Source organism: Moschus berezovskii, chromosome 18 (assembly GCF_049115385.1).
Source record: "Moschus berezovskii isolate FMDL1 chromosome 18, NW_MosBer_1.0, whole genome shotgun sequence".
Classification (NCBI taxonomy): Eukaryota; Metazoa; Chordata; class Mammalia; order Artiodactyla; family Moschidae; genus Moschus; species Moschus berezovskii.
The window spans coordinates 69,368,354-69,384,451 of NC_142477.1; the positions used below are offsets into that span (position 1 = coordinate 69,368,354).

A 16,098-nucleotide genomic window follows, 5' to 3' on the forward strand; every position below is an offset into this window, starting at 1 on the left:
GGGAAGGCAGAAGGTATAGATGCCTTCAGCCTAAGGGAGATTTAGGATTTTAGCAGTGAGACTATGAGGAAGTTCTTTTCTCATTTTATTTCCTTCAAGACATGTAAAGGAAAGTCATTGACTGCAGGTGGAGGGGGTGGTATTTTACAGGTTAAAGGAGAAAGAAAGTATGAAAAGAGCTAGGGAATGTAATTGAATATCCTATACCAATACTAAGGGGGTCCAGTTGAGAGTTCTGGCTGTATAGTTATGTTTTTCCTAGTCACGTTCAGCCATATAGAAGGGGGTGAGGAGCTGGAATAGTTAAGACTTTTGCCAAGCAAGCCTAGTCATGTGAGAGAGAGCCAAGGGGTGGGTTATGCAAAGGAGTGTGCATAGTGAGGGGCCATGAAGTCTCAGGGTAGGGGAAGCTGAGGCTGTAAAGGGAAGGAAGGGTGAAGATTAGTGGAAAGGCTAGCAGGAACATGGACTGTGGAGGGTTTTGATGAAGTTGGGGATGCAGTACTAGACAGAATGATAAACGTAGGAAGTGACAATCTGATCAGTGGGGAGTCAGACTGAGATGATAGAGGGGCTGAAGTGTCGCTGAGGTAGGCTGGAAGGCAGGATCTAGAAGGTAAGGGGCTGAAGAACTAGGTGACCAAAGTATTGAGAGGATTGTCTGTGTGGATATTGAAATCACTAAAAATTTATGATAGGAGTAGTGGTACAGAAACAGATTGACAATGGGTCAGGAGCTGAAATTTTCAGGAAATGAAATGTTGAAAATTATTTGAAGGGTTGTGATAGAGAGTAGTATAATCTGGTGGTTTGAGTTTTCAAAAGGTGGTTCTTCTTTCAAAAGAACGTTTTTCAGAAGGAAGAAAGAATATATAGTTGTAAGAAGCAGTAAGAAGCAAGGCACCTACCACTGCCACCATCAGGCCCAGCACTTTGTAGGGTTTGGAGGGAAAAATAGCTGCAGCTTGAGATAGTGTTACCAGGGAAGCAGTGGCCTTGTGAGACCACCCGGGGATGGTTTGAGCAAACATTATCAGTGTGCTTCCATTTGTGTTTGGAATTTAATTCTAGGAAAGACTGGTGTTAGATGAATACGTCATTTCACAATTAATCATTTTTATTAAGAAATAATTCATCCATAATTATAAAATGCTGTATGTATAAATAAAGCCCTTTTTAAATGTGCTTTAAATGGAGATTTAAATGCCTTATTTATAAACTGTTCAAATTTTTCACAATCTCCACTTTCAGGTGTATTGTGAAGATCACTGGTGACATGACAATATCATTTCCAAGTGGAGTTATTAAAGTCTTCACCAGTAATCCATCTCCAGCTGTGCTCTGCTTCAGAGTGAAAAATATCAGCAGACTAGAACAGATTCTTCCAAATGCACAACTTGTGTTCAGGTTTGTGTACTTTTGTTTTGAAGGTGAAATTCCTTTTTAAGAAATTTTTTATTTCTTCTTTGAAGCAATAATGGTTCAATTTGAAGACAGTACCAAAATTAGTATGACTAATTAGACTTCTGCTGTCTTTACGTGTGCTGGTGGTGGTAATAGTTATTGTTAAATCCTTCTCTGCTGTACATCTTCTCATCTTTTAGGCAGCCTTCTACCGTGTACCATTCTTTATTCCCTAACTTTAATTTTTTCTATCCTATCTTTTGGTTCATTTCTACTAGTCTTTCCCAAGTCACCAAATTACTACAGAGAGGCAGAGAATAAAGATAAATAAAATAATGAAAATATTTCTTATACGTACAGTGATCCATCACAGTGTGATTCTAACACAAAAGATTTCTGGATGAACATGCAAGCTGTTACTGTCTACCTCAAGAAGCTATCAGAGCAAAATCCAGCTGCTTCTTACTATAATGTAGATGTATTAAAGTATCAGGTAAGTATCATATCATTGATAAAATATTAAAATATTTTGATATTCAATTAAAATATTAGCAGATAGAATCTTGCATATCATTAAATAACATGTCATGGTCAAAATGAAGTTCATTTGAGCAATGCAAAGATATTTCAAAATTTAAAAATCTTTTAATAAGCTTATGGAGATTTTGACCAATTTGATCAAATTCACCACCTATTACCAATTAAAATACTGAGTAAATATAAATATATGAATATGTCCTTCACCTGAAAAGACCAGCGTATCAATCTTAATAATGAAATACCTAAAGCATTGAAAGAAATGGCAAAGATACCTATTATTCCTATTAGTATGTAAGATTTTTCTGGATATGTTAGTGTAGTTACACAAGAGAATTAAGTAATTGGTGATAAATTTGGGAAAGAACCAAAGTTATTAGTAAAGGTGATATAGTTCTGAATATATCAAGAGATATGTTGATATCAATATATCTCAAAATAATCGACTTAAAAACTGATGGAGAATTTAGCAAAGTGGTCATTTAAAAATTAATATTAAAAATTAATAGCTTTCAAAACAACCATTTAGGGAAACTAATGGAGAAAAATATGGAGGCGGTGTCCAAGGTGGTAACACAGGAAGATCCTGAACTCACTTTCTCCCAGGGACACACCACATCTGTAGCCGCATGTGGAATGTTCCCTCTTAAAGAGACTGAAAGATAGCTAACTAGCTCCTTCACATCAGCATATGAGAAAAGGACCACATTGAGGCAAGTAGGAGAGGCTGAGATCCAGCTTCACCACAGGCCTCAACCCTAGCAAGGCAGCCTGTTTATTACCTGGATGGAACTCAGAAACCTGGAGCTTCTTTCTGAGGAACAAACGGTTTGTAACCAGCACAGACACTCCAGCTTCTGAGACCTGCATATGATAGACAAGTCCCTGAAACATCCGGCTTTGAAAACCAGCGGAGCTCACATCCACAGGAACCAAGGGCTGCAGGGATCTGAGAAACAGCTTTGAAGGGCTTGCATGCAGACTCAGGCACTCTAGGTATACAAGCAGTCACGTGAAGGAGATTCATTTGCTGACCTTAAAGTGTCAGCTTGAAGGGCCAGGGCGTGAGGTGAACGCTGTCCAGGGAATGAGGTGCTGAGGGCACCTCTTTCTCTCCCTCTGCTTTGCTGAAGCAAACAGGTACCACTTGATGGCTAGTTTTACTGTAGATTTTTTCTCTTGGTGGGCGCTACGTTATCCTCCAACCAGTGGACTCTCCCTCTCTCATGCTAAGGCTGGCAGGTGCTATCTTTTTTATTTAAGACTCTCCCCGTCCTTTCCTTGGTGGGTGTCATCTTAGTGCTGTCTTCTGAAACACTGGTATCTACTAGAGGAATTTTTATAGATGTCTGGTGCCCCAGGTTTTGCAGCTGCAGCCCAGGGGACACCCCTTGTTCTCCTGGCTCTGGAGGCCAGGGTAGCTTATAATTCTGAGTCCCACAGGACTATAACAGTTAGTGAGACAGTTCTTGGTAGGCTACTGCCACCAGGGTAATGCACAGAAAGCAGACTGGAAAACCCTGGTAGTCTTTCTCTAAAAGACTTCATTTGCTTGGCCTGGAACAGCAGCCCAAGGGACAAACTTCAGATACGCACATCTAGGAGTCTGCAGGTATGTTCTCAGAGAACATAGGCTTGGGGATGCTGTCAGTTCACTCCCTCTGCCTCCCTCAGAACGTATGCACTCATCCAGAGCCCTGATTTTTATGACTGTTAACCAAGGGACATCTCCAGATCACCTGATCAGGTGGCTAGCAGGGCTTACACTTGTGTTCAGTCCCACAGGACTATATCTATTTGCTTCCTTTCAAAGCTGCTGCCTGAGGGTCTAGCTTCCTAATCAGTCTGAATCTACATGCTGGCAAATTTCCTGCTTTGGAACACTAACAGGTCTTGGCACACCCTTGATCACCAGGAGCTAGTAAATATAAAATAGGCTCCTTGGACAATCACCAAGGTTTAAGAGGCAACCAAGAGCTAAGGCAAGGTTGAACAATAAGGTTCATCTCCTACAAGAGGTTAGTCATTCAAGACTGGAAGGAATGGCTATTTCACAAAGAAGCACAGAAAATCAAGTAAAATGAGGAAACAGGAATATATTCCGAACAAAAGAATAAGATAAAACCTAAGGGAAGAAACCTTGATGAAACAGAGGTAAGTAATTTACCTGATGAAGAGTTCTCAGTAGTGGTAATAAAATGCTCACCTCACTTGGGAGAAGAATGGATAAGCACAGTGAGAATTTCAACAAAAAAATAGAAAACAAAAGAAAGTAACAAATAGAAGTCACTGAACTGAAGAATACAGTAACAGATTTGAAATATGTACTGGAGGGGTTCAGCCGCACACTACATGAAGCAAAGAAAAGACAAGTAAATGCAAAGACAGGGCAGTGAAACTCACCTTAATCAGAACAACAGAAACCAAAAAAAGAACTTTAGAAAGTGGACATAGCTTATTGGACAACATCAAGCAAACTAACATTCACATTTTGGGAGTTCCAGAAGGAGAATAAAGGGGCTGAAAACTTGTTGAAGAAATAATAGCTGAGAACTTCCCTAACCTGGGGAAGGAAATGGACATTAGATCCAAGAAGCCCAGAGAGACTCACACTAAGACACATTATAATTAAAATGTTGAAAGTTTAAAAAAAAGAATCTTAAAAGCAGCAATGGAAAAAACCAAGGGAACTCTCCTAAGACTATCAGCAGAAATTTTGCAGGCCAGAGGGATATATTCAAAGTAAGTTTTTAATCAAGAATTCTCTTCGTGGCAAAGTTATAGCTCAGAATTGAAGGAAAGATAAAAGAGTTTCCTAGACAAGCAAAATTTAAAGGAGTTCATCACTAATAAACCAGCCTTACAAGAAATGTTAAAGGGACTTCGTAAGCTGAAAAGGGTGCTAATTAGTAACAAAAGTATGAAAGTATAAATCTCACTGGTAAAGGTAAATATAAAGTAGAGGTAGATTAATCATACATAGGTGATATGAAGGATAAAAGACAAAAATAGTAAAAAAAAAATAGCTACAGTAATTAGTGAAGTTATACACAAGATAAAAAGATACAAAATGTGATGTGAAAAACAAAATTGGGAGAAGTAAAAATGTAGAGCTTTGGAAAATATTCAAACTTAAGGTTGTTTGCAACTTAGACTGTTACGTAGGTTGTTACATGTAAAGTGTTAATGTTGGTCACTTAGTCGTGTCTGCGACCGCATGCATTGTAGCCTGCCAGGCTCGTCTGGCACATTAAACTAGATAGACTTAACAGATAATTAGAAAATATTCCATCCAAAAGCAGCAGAATACATATTCTCAACTGCATATGGAACATTCTCCAGGATCATACATTAGGTTAAAAAACAATCGTAATAAATTTAATATTGGAGTCATATCAGACATCTCTTTTTGGATCACAGCAGTACGAAACTAGAAATTGGTTACAGGAAGACTGAAAAATGCACATATATATATAGATTGAACAGTATGCTACTGAGTAACCAATAGGTCAACAAAGAAATCCTAGGAGAAGTTAAAAAAAACTTGAAACAAATGAAAATACAATACACCAAAATTAACGGGATGCAGCAGAAGCATTTCTTAGAGTGAAGTTCAAAGTGATACATGCCTACCTTAAGGAGAAAGAATAATCTCAGACAGCTGAACTTTACACCTCAAGCAAATAGAAAAGAAAAGCAAACAGAGCCCAAAGTTGGTAGAGGACGGTAATAACAAAGTTCAGAGCAGAAATCTAAGAAAAAAGATCAGTGAAACTAAGAGCTGGTTCTTTGAAAAGGTAGACAAAATTGACAAACTTTTATCTAAACTCACCAAGAAAAAAGGAGGGCTCAAATCAGAAACAAAGGAGGAGTTGTTACAACCTTACCACTGAAATACAGAGAATCACACGAGACTGCTATGAACAATTCTATGTCAACAAGTTGGCCAACCTATAAGAAATAGATAAATTAGTAGGAACATCCAACCAGCTTTCCAATACTGAATCATAAAGTAGAAATATGAATAGGTCAGTTCCTAGTAAGGAGATATGAATCCATAATCAGAACCCTCCCAACAAACAGAAGTCCAGGACCATATAGTTTCACTGCCAGATTCTGCCAAGCATTTAAAGAATTAATTCCAGTTCTTCTCAAACTGATTCCAAATAGATGCCAGGGACTAGATCTGATAGAGTGCCTGAAGAGCTATGGATGCAGGTTCATGACACTGTACAGGAGGCGTGATCAAGACCATCCCCAAGAAAGAGAAATGAAAAATGGCAAAATGGTTATCTGAGGAGACCTTACAAATAGCTGAGAAAAGAAGAGAAGCTAAAGACAAAGGAGAGAAGGAAAGATATACCCATTTGAATGCAGAGTTCCAAAGAATAGCAAGGAGAATAAGAAAGCCTTCCTCAGTGATCAGTGCAAAGAATAGTAGAATGGGAAAGACTAGAGATCTCTTCAGGAAAATTAGAGATACCAAGGGAATATTTCATGCAAAGATGGGCACAATAAAGGACAAAAAAGGTCCAAAAATGGACCTAACAGAAGCAGAAGATATTAAGAAGAGGTGGCAAGAATACACAGAAGAACTATACAGAAAAGATCTTCATGACCCAGATAATCACGGTGGTGTGATCACCAATCTAGAGCCAGACATCCTGGAGTGCAAAGTCAAGCGGGCCTTAGGAAGCATCACTACAAACAAAGGTAGTGGAGGTGATGGAATTCCAGCTGAGCTATTTCAAATCCTGAAAAATGATGCTGTTAAAGCACTGCTCTCAGTATGCCAGCAAATTTGGAAAACTCAGCAGTGGTTACAGGACTGGAAAAGGTCAGTTTTCATTCCAATCCCAAAGAAAGGCAATGCCAAAAAATGTTCAAACTACCACACAATTGCACTCATCTCACACACTAGTAAAGTAATGCTCAAAATTCTCCAAGCCAGGCTTCAAAGTTCATAAACCGTGAACTTGCAGATGTTCGAGCTAGATTTAGAAAAGGCAGAGGAACCAGAGATCAAATTGCCAACATCCATTGGGACATCGAAAAAGCAAAAGAATTCCCAAAAAAAAAATGTACTTCTGCTTTATTGACAACACCAAAGCCTTTGACTGTGTGGATCACAACAAACTGTGAAAAGTCCTTCAAGAAATGGGAATACCAGGCCACTTTAACCTACCTCCTGAGAAATCTGTATGCAGGTCAAGAAGCAATAATTAGAACTGGACGTGGAACAACAGACTGGTTCCTAGGGAAAGGAGTACGTCAAGGCCGTACATTATTACCCTGCTTATTTAATTTATATGCAGAGCACATCATGCAAAATGCCAGGCTGGATGAAGCACAAGTTGGAATCAAGATTGCTGGGAGAAATATCAATAACCTCAGATATGCAGATGACACCACCCTTATGGCAGAAAGTGAAGAAGAACTAAAGAGCCTCTTGATGAAGGTGAAAGAGGGGAGTGAAAAAGTTGGCTTAAAACTCAACATTCAGAAAACTAAAATCATGGCATCCGATCCCATCACTTCATGGCAAATAGATGGGTAAACAATGGAAACAGAGACTTTTTTGGGGGCTGCAAAACCACTGCTGATGGTGACTGCAGCCATGAAATTAAAAGATGCTTGCTCCTTGGAAGAAAAGTTACGACCAACCTAGACAGCATATTAAAAAGCAGAGACAGTACTTTGCCAACCAAGGTCCATCTGGTCAAAGCTGTGGTTTTTCCAGTAGTCATACATGGATGTGAGAGCTGGACTGTAAAGAAAGCTGAGCCCTGAAGAATTGATGCTTTTGAATTGTGGTGTTGGAGAATACTCTTGAGAGACCCTTGGACTGCAAGGAGATCAAACCAGTCAGTCCTAAAGGAGATCAGTCCTGAATATTCATTGGAAGGACTGATGCTGAAGCTCCAATACTTTGGCCACGTGATACGAAAAACTGACTCATTGGAAAAAACCCTGAGGCTGGGAAAGATTGAAGGCAGGAGGAGAAGGGGACAACAGAGGATGAGATGGTTGGATGGCATCACCAACTCGATGGACATGAGTTTGAGCAAGCTCCGGGAGTTGGTGGAGTTGGTGATGGGAAGCCTGGTGTGCTGCAGTCCATGGGGTCACAAAGAGTTGGACAGGACTGAGCGACCAAACGGAACTTCTCAAACTCTTCCCAAAAAAAGAAAAACAGGAAAAATGGAAAGACTTCCAAACTCATTTTATGAGACCAGCATTACCCTGATAACAAAACCAGAAAAGGACAGAATAAGAGAAAAATTACAGGCTGTGAAAAGAAGAGAGGCGAAAAGCAAAGGAGAAAAGGAAAGATAGAAGCATCTGAATGCAGAGTTCCAAAGAATAGCATGGAGAGATAAGAAAGCCTTCCTCAGTGATCAATGCAAAGAAATAGAGGAAAACAACAGAATAGGAAAAACAAGAGATCTCTTCAAGAAATTAGAGATTCCAAGGGAACATTTCATGCAAAGATGGGCTCGATAAATGACAGAAATGGTATGGACCTAACAGAAGCAGAAGACATTAAGAAGAGGTGCCAAGAATACACAGAAGAACTGTACAAAAAAGATCTTCACGACCAAGATAGTCACAATAACGTGATCACTGACCTAGAGCCAGACATCTTGGAATGTGAAGTCAAGTGGGCCTTAGAAAGCATCACTACAAACAAAGCTAGTGGAGATGATGGAATTCCAGTTGAGCTATTTCAAATCCTGAAAGATGATGCTGTGAAAGTGCTGCACTCAATATGCCAGCAAATTGGAAAACTCAGCAGTGGCCACAGGACTAGAAAAGGTCAGTCTTCATCCCAATCCCAAAGAAAGGCAATGCCAAAGAATGCTCAAACTACCGCACAATTGCACTCATCTCACACGCTAGTAAAGTCATGCTCAAAATTCTCCAAGCCAGGCTTCAGCAATATGTGAACCGTGAACTCCCAGATGTTCAAGCAGGTTTTAGAAAAGGCAGAGGCACCAGAGATCAAATTACCATCATCCACTGGATCATGGAGAAAGCAAGAGAGTTCCAGAAAAACATCTATTTCTGCTTCATTGACTATGCCAAAGCCTTTGACTGTGTGGATCACAATAAACTGTGGAAAATTCTGAAAGAGATGGGAATACCAGACCACCTGACCTGCCTCTTGAGAAACCTGTATGCAGGTCAGGAAGCAACAGTCAGAACTGTACATGGAACAACACACTGGTTCCAAATAGGAAAAGGAGTACGTCAAGGCTGTATGTTGTCACCTTGCTTATTTAACTTCTATGCAGAGTACATCATGAGGAACGCTGGGCTGGAAGAAGCACAAGCTGGAATCAAGATTGCCGGGAGAAATATCAGTAACCTGAGATATGCAGATGACGCTACCCTTATGGCAGAAAGTGAAGAGGAACTCAAAAGCCTCTTGATGAAAGTGAAAGAGAAGAGTGAAAAGGTTGGCTTGAAGCTCAACATTCAGAAAACTAAGATCATGGCGTCTGGTCCCATCACTTCATGGGAAATAGATGGAAAAAGAGTGGAAACCGTGTCAGACTTTATTTTTGGGGGCTCCAAAATCACTGCAGATGCTGATTGCAGCCATGAAATTAAAAGACGCTTACTCCTTGGAAGGAAAGTTATGACCAACCTAGATAGTATATTAAAAAGCAGAGACATTACTTTGCCAACAAAGGTCCGTCTAGTCAAGGCTATGTATGGATGTGAGAGTTGGACTGTGAAGAAAGCTGAGCACCGAAGAATTGATGCTTTTGAACTGTGGTGCTGGAGAAGACTCTTGAGAGTCCCTTGGACTGCAAGGAGATCCAACCAGTCCATTCTAGAGGAGATCAATCCTGGGTGTTCATTGGAAGGACTGATGCTAAAGCTGAAACTGCAATACTTTGGCCACCTCATGCGACGAGTTGACTCACTGGAAAAGACTCTGATGCTGGGAAAGGTTGGAGGCGGGAGGAGAAGGGGACGACCGAGAATGAGATGGCTGGATGGCATCACCGACTTTGTGGACATGAGTTTGAGTGAACTCCAGGAGTTGGTGATAGATAGGGAGGCCTGGCGTGCTGTGATTCATGGGGTTGCGGAGAGTCGGACACGACTGAGCGACTGAACTGAACTGAACGGAACTGATCCCTGATGAATATAGATGCAAAAATCCTCAACAAAATATTAGCATACCAACTCAGTAGTACATTAAAAAGGTCATACACTGTGATCAAGTAGGATATATTCTAGGGATGCAAGGATGGTTTCACATCCAGAAATCAGTCAACATAATGTACAACATTAAGAAAAGGAAGATGAAAATCATATGATCATCTCAATGGATTACAGAAAAAGTATGTGACAAGATTTAGCATCTATTTATGATTAAAAACTCCCAATGCAGTGGGTATAGAGGCACCATGCCTCAACATAATAAATGCTATATATGACAAGCCTACAGCTAGCATCGGGCTCAGCTGTGGAAATCTGAAAGCTTTTCCTCGAGGAGCAGGTATAAGACAAGGAGGCCCACTCTTAACTCTTATTCGGTAATAAAAGTTCTAGCCAAATCAATTAGGGAAGAAAAAGAAAAGGCATCCAATTTAGAAAGGAAGAAGCACAGTTATCACTCTTTGCCAATCACATAGTATATGTAGAAAACCTTTAGACTCCTTCAAAACAAAACTTTGAATAAATATTGAATAATAAATGAATTCAGTGATGTTGCAGAATCCAAAATATATGTTGTGCTTCTGTACACTAATAATAAATTAGAAGAGGAAATTAAGAAAATAATCAAAAGTATCAAATACTTAGAGATAAATTTAACCAAGGAGGTGAAATACCTGTACACTGAGAACTAGAAGACAGTGATAAAGACAAAACTAAATGAAAAGCTAATCCATGCTCATTGATGGAAGAATTAAAATTGTTAAAACATCCATACTACCCAGACGTAATGTAATACCTATTAAAATTTCAATGGCATTTTTTCACAGAAATAAATGTGCTTAGTCGCTCAGTCATGTCCAAAGCTCTGCGACCCCATGAACTGTAGCCCACCTGTCCTTGGGGGTTCTTCAGGCAAGAATCTTGTAGTGGGTTGCCATGCCCTCCTCCAGGGATCTTCCCAACCTAGGTCTCCCACATCACAGGCAGATTCTTTACCAACCGAACCACCAGGAAAGCCCCAGGAATAGGATAAACTATCGTGAAATTTGTATGGATTCACAAAAGACCCCAAGTAGCCAAAGCAGTCTTGAGAAAGGACAAAATGCTACAGGCTTTACGCTCCATGACTTCAAACCTTACGACGTAGGCATAGTAATCGAAACATGGTATTGGCAAAACATAGTGAAATGAGTCAAGCAAAGGAAGACAAATCGCAGGATCTCTCTTATATGTGGAATCTGTAAAACCAAACAAACCAGACCAGGTTCATAGGCACAGGGAACAGATTGGTGACTGCTGGGGCACAGGGGGCTGGGGATACGTGAAATGCATGAAGGCGTGGGCAGTCAAAAATTACACACTTGTCGTTATAAAAGTCATGGGGATGTAATGCACAGCATGGTAACCAAAGTTGTTAATTCTGGAGAGTTTTTAAACATGTTTCTAAGTTGCTAAGAGTATATTTTAAAAGTTCTCAGGACAGGAAAAAAATGTGTAGTATGTATGGTGACACCCAGTAACTAGACTTACTGTGATGATCATTGTGGTGGTCACTGCGCAGTGTATATAAATATCAAATCATCGCATGGTACACCTGAAGCTAATAAGTCAGTTATAGTTAAAATTGTGTTTTAAAAGATCTATTATAGCATCCCTTTTCCTGTGGCTACAGTGAACACACAAAATTTTTTTTCAAACTAATTAAGAAGAAACATAATATCATCTCTACTGCCTGAATATTGTTAGAAAGGTATACTTTAAAAAGGAAGACTTATGTTGTAAAAAGCTGTTTCTAAATTAGGTTATAAATTTAATGTGATCCTGATCAGAAACTTAGTGAATTCTGGAGACCTGATGATCATTTTTAAGTTCTCAGAAGCATAAAGCTTGGAAAATTAAGAAATGTTTTAAAAAGTAACGTGAAGTACTGTTTAGTTGTAATGGGAAAACATTATAAGCCAACAGTATTTAAAATAGTTTGGAACTGGCTGAACAATAGATGGCCAGATGAATGGAACAGATTAGAGTATCCAGAAATAGATCTAAGAATAAACAGAAAATTGCTTATATGACATAGTAGCATTTCAAGACAATGTGGAAATGATGAATTTTTCAATAAGTGAAATTGGGGCAACAGACTAGAGATTTGAGGGGAAAATGTGGCTAAATCCCTAGCTCATACCTTAAACCAAAATAAAATCTGCATGTATCAAATGTTTAATAATAATCAAGCCGTGAAGTGAAGCGAAAGTTGCTCGGTCATGCCTGACTCTTTGTGACCCCATGGACTATACAGTCCATGGAATTCTCCAGGTCAGAATACTGGAGTGGTCAGCTGTTCCCTTCTCCAGGGGATCATCCCAACCCCGGGATCAAACCCAAGTCTCCCGCATTGCAGGCGGATTCTTTACCAGCTGAGCTAGCAGGGAAGCCCAAATAAAGACATAAAACATACTAAAATAAAGCATGGGCGAATATATGTATATCCATGGGTATATATGCATGTGTACTGTGTGGTGCTGGAGAAGACTCTTGAGAGTCCCTTGTACCGCAAGGAGATCCAACCAGTCCATTCTAAGGGAGCTCGATCCTGGGTGTTCATTGGAAGGACTGATGCTAAAGCTGAAACTGCAATACTTTGGCCACCTCATGCGACGAGTTGACTCACTGGAAAAGACTCTGATGCTGGGAAAGGTTGGGGGCGGGAGGAGAAGGGGACGACCGAGAATGAGATGGCTGGATGGCATCACCGACTCTGTGGACATGAGTTTGAGTGAACTCCGGGAGTTGGTGGTGGACAGGGAGGCCTGGCGTGCTGTGATTCATGGGGTCGCGGAGAGTCGGACACGACTGAGCGACTGAACTGAACTGAACTGTGTGTTTATTACATATTTTTTAATCTTAAAGTGTGGAAGACCTAAGTATACTGCAAACCCAGAAGACAATAAGCAAATAAGATACTTGAGACAGAAAGAAATGAATCTGTGTGTGTTTATATTTGTTGAAACAGAATCAGTATTTAATCTGAGGGAAAAATATTATGTAAAATAGATCAAAAGGTTTGCTTCAAAGAATCCTTATAAATTAGAAGTAAAAGATGAATAACTCAATAGATAACTTTTAGAAAGATGCTCCATGTCAGTAGTAATCAGAGCAGTGACTGTTAAGACAACATTAGATTGACCAAAATGAAAAAGATTGCTCTATTAGGAAAGGTATGTGTGTGCGTGCATGCTCATTCATGTCTGACTCTGTGACCCTATGAACTGTAGCCAGCCAGGCTCCTCTGTCCATAAAATTACCACTTGTTAATAGAAGTACAAATTAATAGAACCTCTTAGAAGGTAACTATTAGATTGTTGAATAGATGTAACCTTTAATTCAGCAGTTCCAGAAATCAATCGTTTGGAAATCACACAGATGGGGTTGGAAGGTACAAAGGATATTCACTTCCGCATTGTTTGGACACCACTCAAGTACATGTCCACAGAGGAAGAGATTGATTAAATTAATTATTATGGCCATTTCAAAGAATGAGACAGATCTCGTTTGCATCCCTAGAAAGTCTGGAAGTGTATGTACCATGAGGTTAACAGTGGGGAGTAAGTGCCAAGGGATAAATTTCCTATTTTCATATACTTATGTCTTGTTTGAATTTTTAATAGGGTAACTGTATTAAAAATGACAACATTTCTAGGAAATATACTTAAAAGTATTAAAAAGTACTGCCACTTAAGTTGGCTTAAAGTTTATTCCAAGTATTTATTTTATCATTCATTCAGCAAGTATTTATTATTCATTGCTTGCTAATTGCTATGACTAGCATAGGGAGATAGAAAACATAATAAGTAAGTAATGTATATTGTGCAATGGAGAAAGGAAAGTCTATAGAATAAGATAGGAAGAGTGAAGATGGAGTTTTCATTGTAAATTTAGACAGGATGATCAGAGTAGGTCTCATTGAAAAGGAGTAAGTCGTTGTGATTAAAATTTCATTTGAAGTTTGAAGTATTCTAACTCCAGGCTTGTGGAACTGCATGGTGACCCAGTTTTTCTGTTTTAAATCCAAATTCTTAAGAAGAATCTTAGAATTTTCTGTTGAATGTTGAGATTCTCAAACGTTACCTGCATAAATAAGAATCACGTGGTAACACCCTGATTTCTATACTCTACCTGTTGAATTGGATTTTCTGCATTTGGAAGGCAGCAGTGGTAACCACTAATACCACCAATGCCTCCAGATTTTCTGCATTTGGAGCCAGAGGATTATGCATTGTCCACAAGCACCACAGAAATTTTGATGTAAACAGTCCCAGGTCTACACTTTGAGAGTCATGCTTATACCTTTGAGATGAGCCTGCTTCACTCTACCTAGCAACAGACAGTTCCCTCATTATTGTTTTTGAATGTGTGATCTCTTGTGTTCATGTATATGTCAGTATGACTTGTTTACTTTGTAGGTCAAAGGCAGTTGTTTGTTTTTTTCTCTCTTTAAAGGTATCATCAAATGGCATTCAGTCCACTCCTCTAAATCTTGCAACATATTGGAAATGTAGTGCGGGCACCACAGATCTTAGAGTGGATTACAAGTACAACCCGGAAGCTATGGTGGCACCAAGTGTGCTTTCCAACATACAGGTGGTGGTACCAGTGGACGGAGGAGTCACAAACATGCAGTCCCTTCCCCCTGCAATATGGTAAATAAGTAGATTTCTGAATTGCTACTAAATGTCTGTCTGCAGTCCCCCAGTTATAGGACTTAATTTCTGAAAGTTGTCTTACAAGTTTGAAAATTTCTAGTGTATTTTCATAGAAATCATGTTATAAAATGTATCATACATTTTACTAGTCAAGCTACAGTAGCTTCAACCGAGAATAAGCAAACTAGTTTGCTGTCCCCACCCAGACTTGAATGATTCAGTACAACTTTACCCTCAAAGTACGTTACTTTTCTAAACTATTTTTTTCATTTAAAAATAATTATTTTACAGAGTTAAATATAGTATTTAGCATATCTATAGGAAAAGCTACCTGGTTAGTGTTTAGTTTTAGTCCCGTCTCTTAACTGCCTCTCTTGCTTCGTCCATTAATGTTAGTATATACTCTAACTAATCTTTGTTTATATCTGCTTCACCATTTAATAATAAAACTATTTTCCTTGAGTAATGAAGGTACTTGATCACTTACACATTGTTTTCCTTTCTCTTATCAATAGAAATGGAATTATATAATTTGGTAAATATCTACTTATTAAGAAAAATAATAATATGTTGTTTATATTATTCATAAACACATTTTCACCAGTGATACTATTCTAAAGTAAATTTAGCACTAGTTCTAGTGAAATATTTAAAATATTTATTGGAGTGTTCATCCATGTACAGGGCATTATACTAGACACATTAGCTGAAGATATTTGTTCTTACAGGAATGCAGAACAGATGAAAGCCTTTTGGAAACTGTCTGGTATTTCAGAAAAATCAGAAAATGGAGGTTAGTGTGTGTGCATGGCTTTTTTGTTTATAATATAATGGCACTGAAAATGGATCTTTTAGGCATGTTTATGGAAAATTTTCTCCTGGAATTTCATGCCTTCAGTTCTAGAACTGACCACTAGGTGGAAGTTAATACCTTAAAGAAGAGTGGACCAATTGAGATTTCAGAACACATTTTTTTCTTCTCTATTGAATGTGCTTTCTCTGTGAGAAAATGTTTTGCTGTAACTTTATAAATATTATGTAACTGTTCCTTATGTTCATGTGCTAACATTGAGAAGATACCTGTTAATTTATAGACATCTGGGAAACCTGATAATTGAAACTGATAACTAATTAAAGTAATTAACATGTTGTTTAGTTCATTCTGTTAATGGGGTCTGCCTGGCCTCCTGGAAATAGTACAGAAGCTTTCAGGCTTTAAAAACTCCCCTTGCCTATCTTGCCTACTCTTTCTCAAGAGAACCTTTCCTTGGTCATTTACCCT

At 38.9% G+C, this 16,098-nt stretch overlaps 1 protein-coding gene across 2 annotated transcripts in view; it reads left to right on the forward strand.

The window, feature by feature from the left end:
* FCHO2 (FCH and mu domain containing endocytic adaptor 2) overlaps positions 1-16,098 on the forward strand; it is a 140,321-nt gene that overhangs the window by 119,092 nt on the left and 5,131 nt on the right. For both annotated transcript variants that reach the window (XM_088827750.1, XM_088827749.1), the window contains 4 exons: positions 1,252-1,407; positions 1,765-1,897; positions 14,614-14,813; positions 15,545-15,609. In XM_088827750.1, the coding sequence (XP_088683876.1) occupies positions 1,252-1,407; positions 1,765-1,897; positions 14,614-14,813; positions 15,545-15,609 (554 nt within the window). The remainder of the gene's footprint in view (positions 1-1,251; positions 1,408-1,764; positions 1,898-14,613; positions 14,814-15,544; positions 15,610-16,098) is intronic.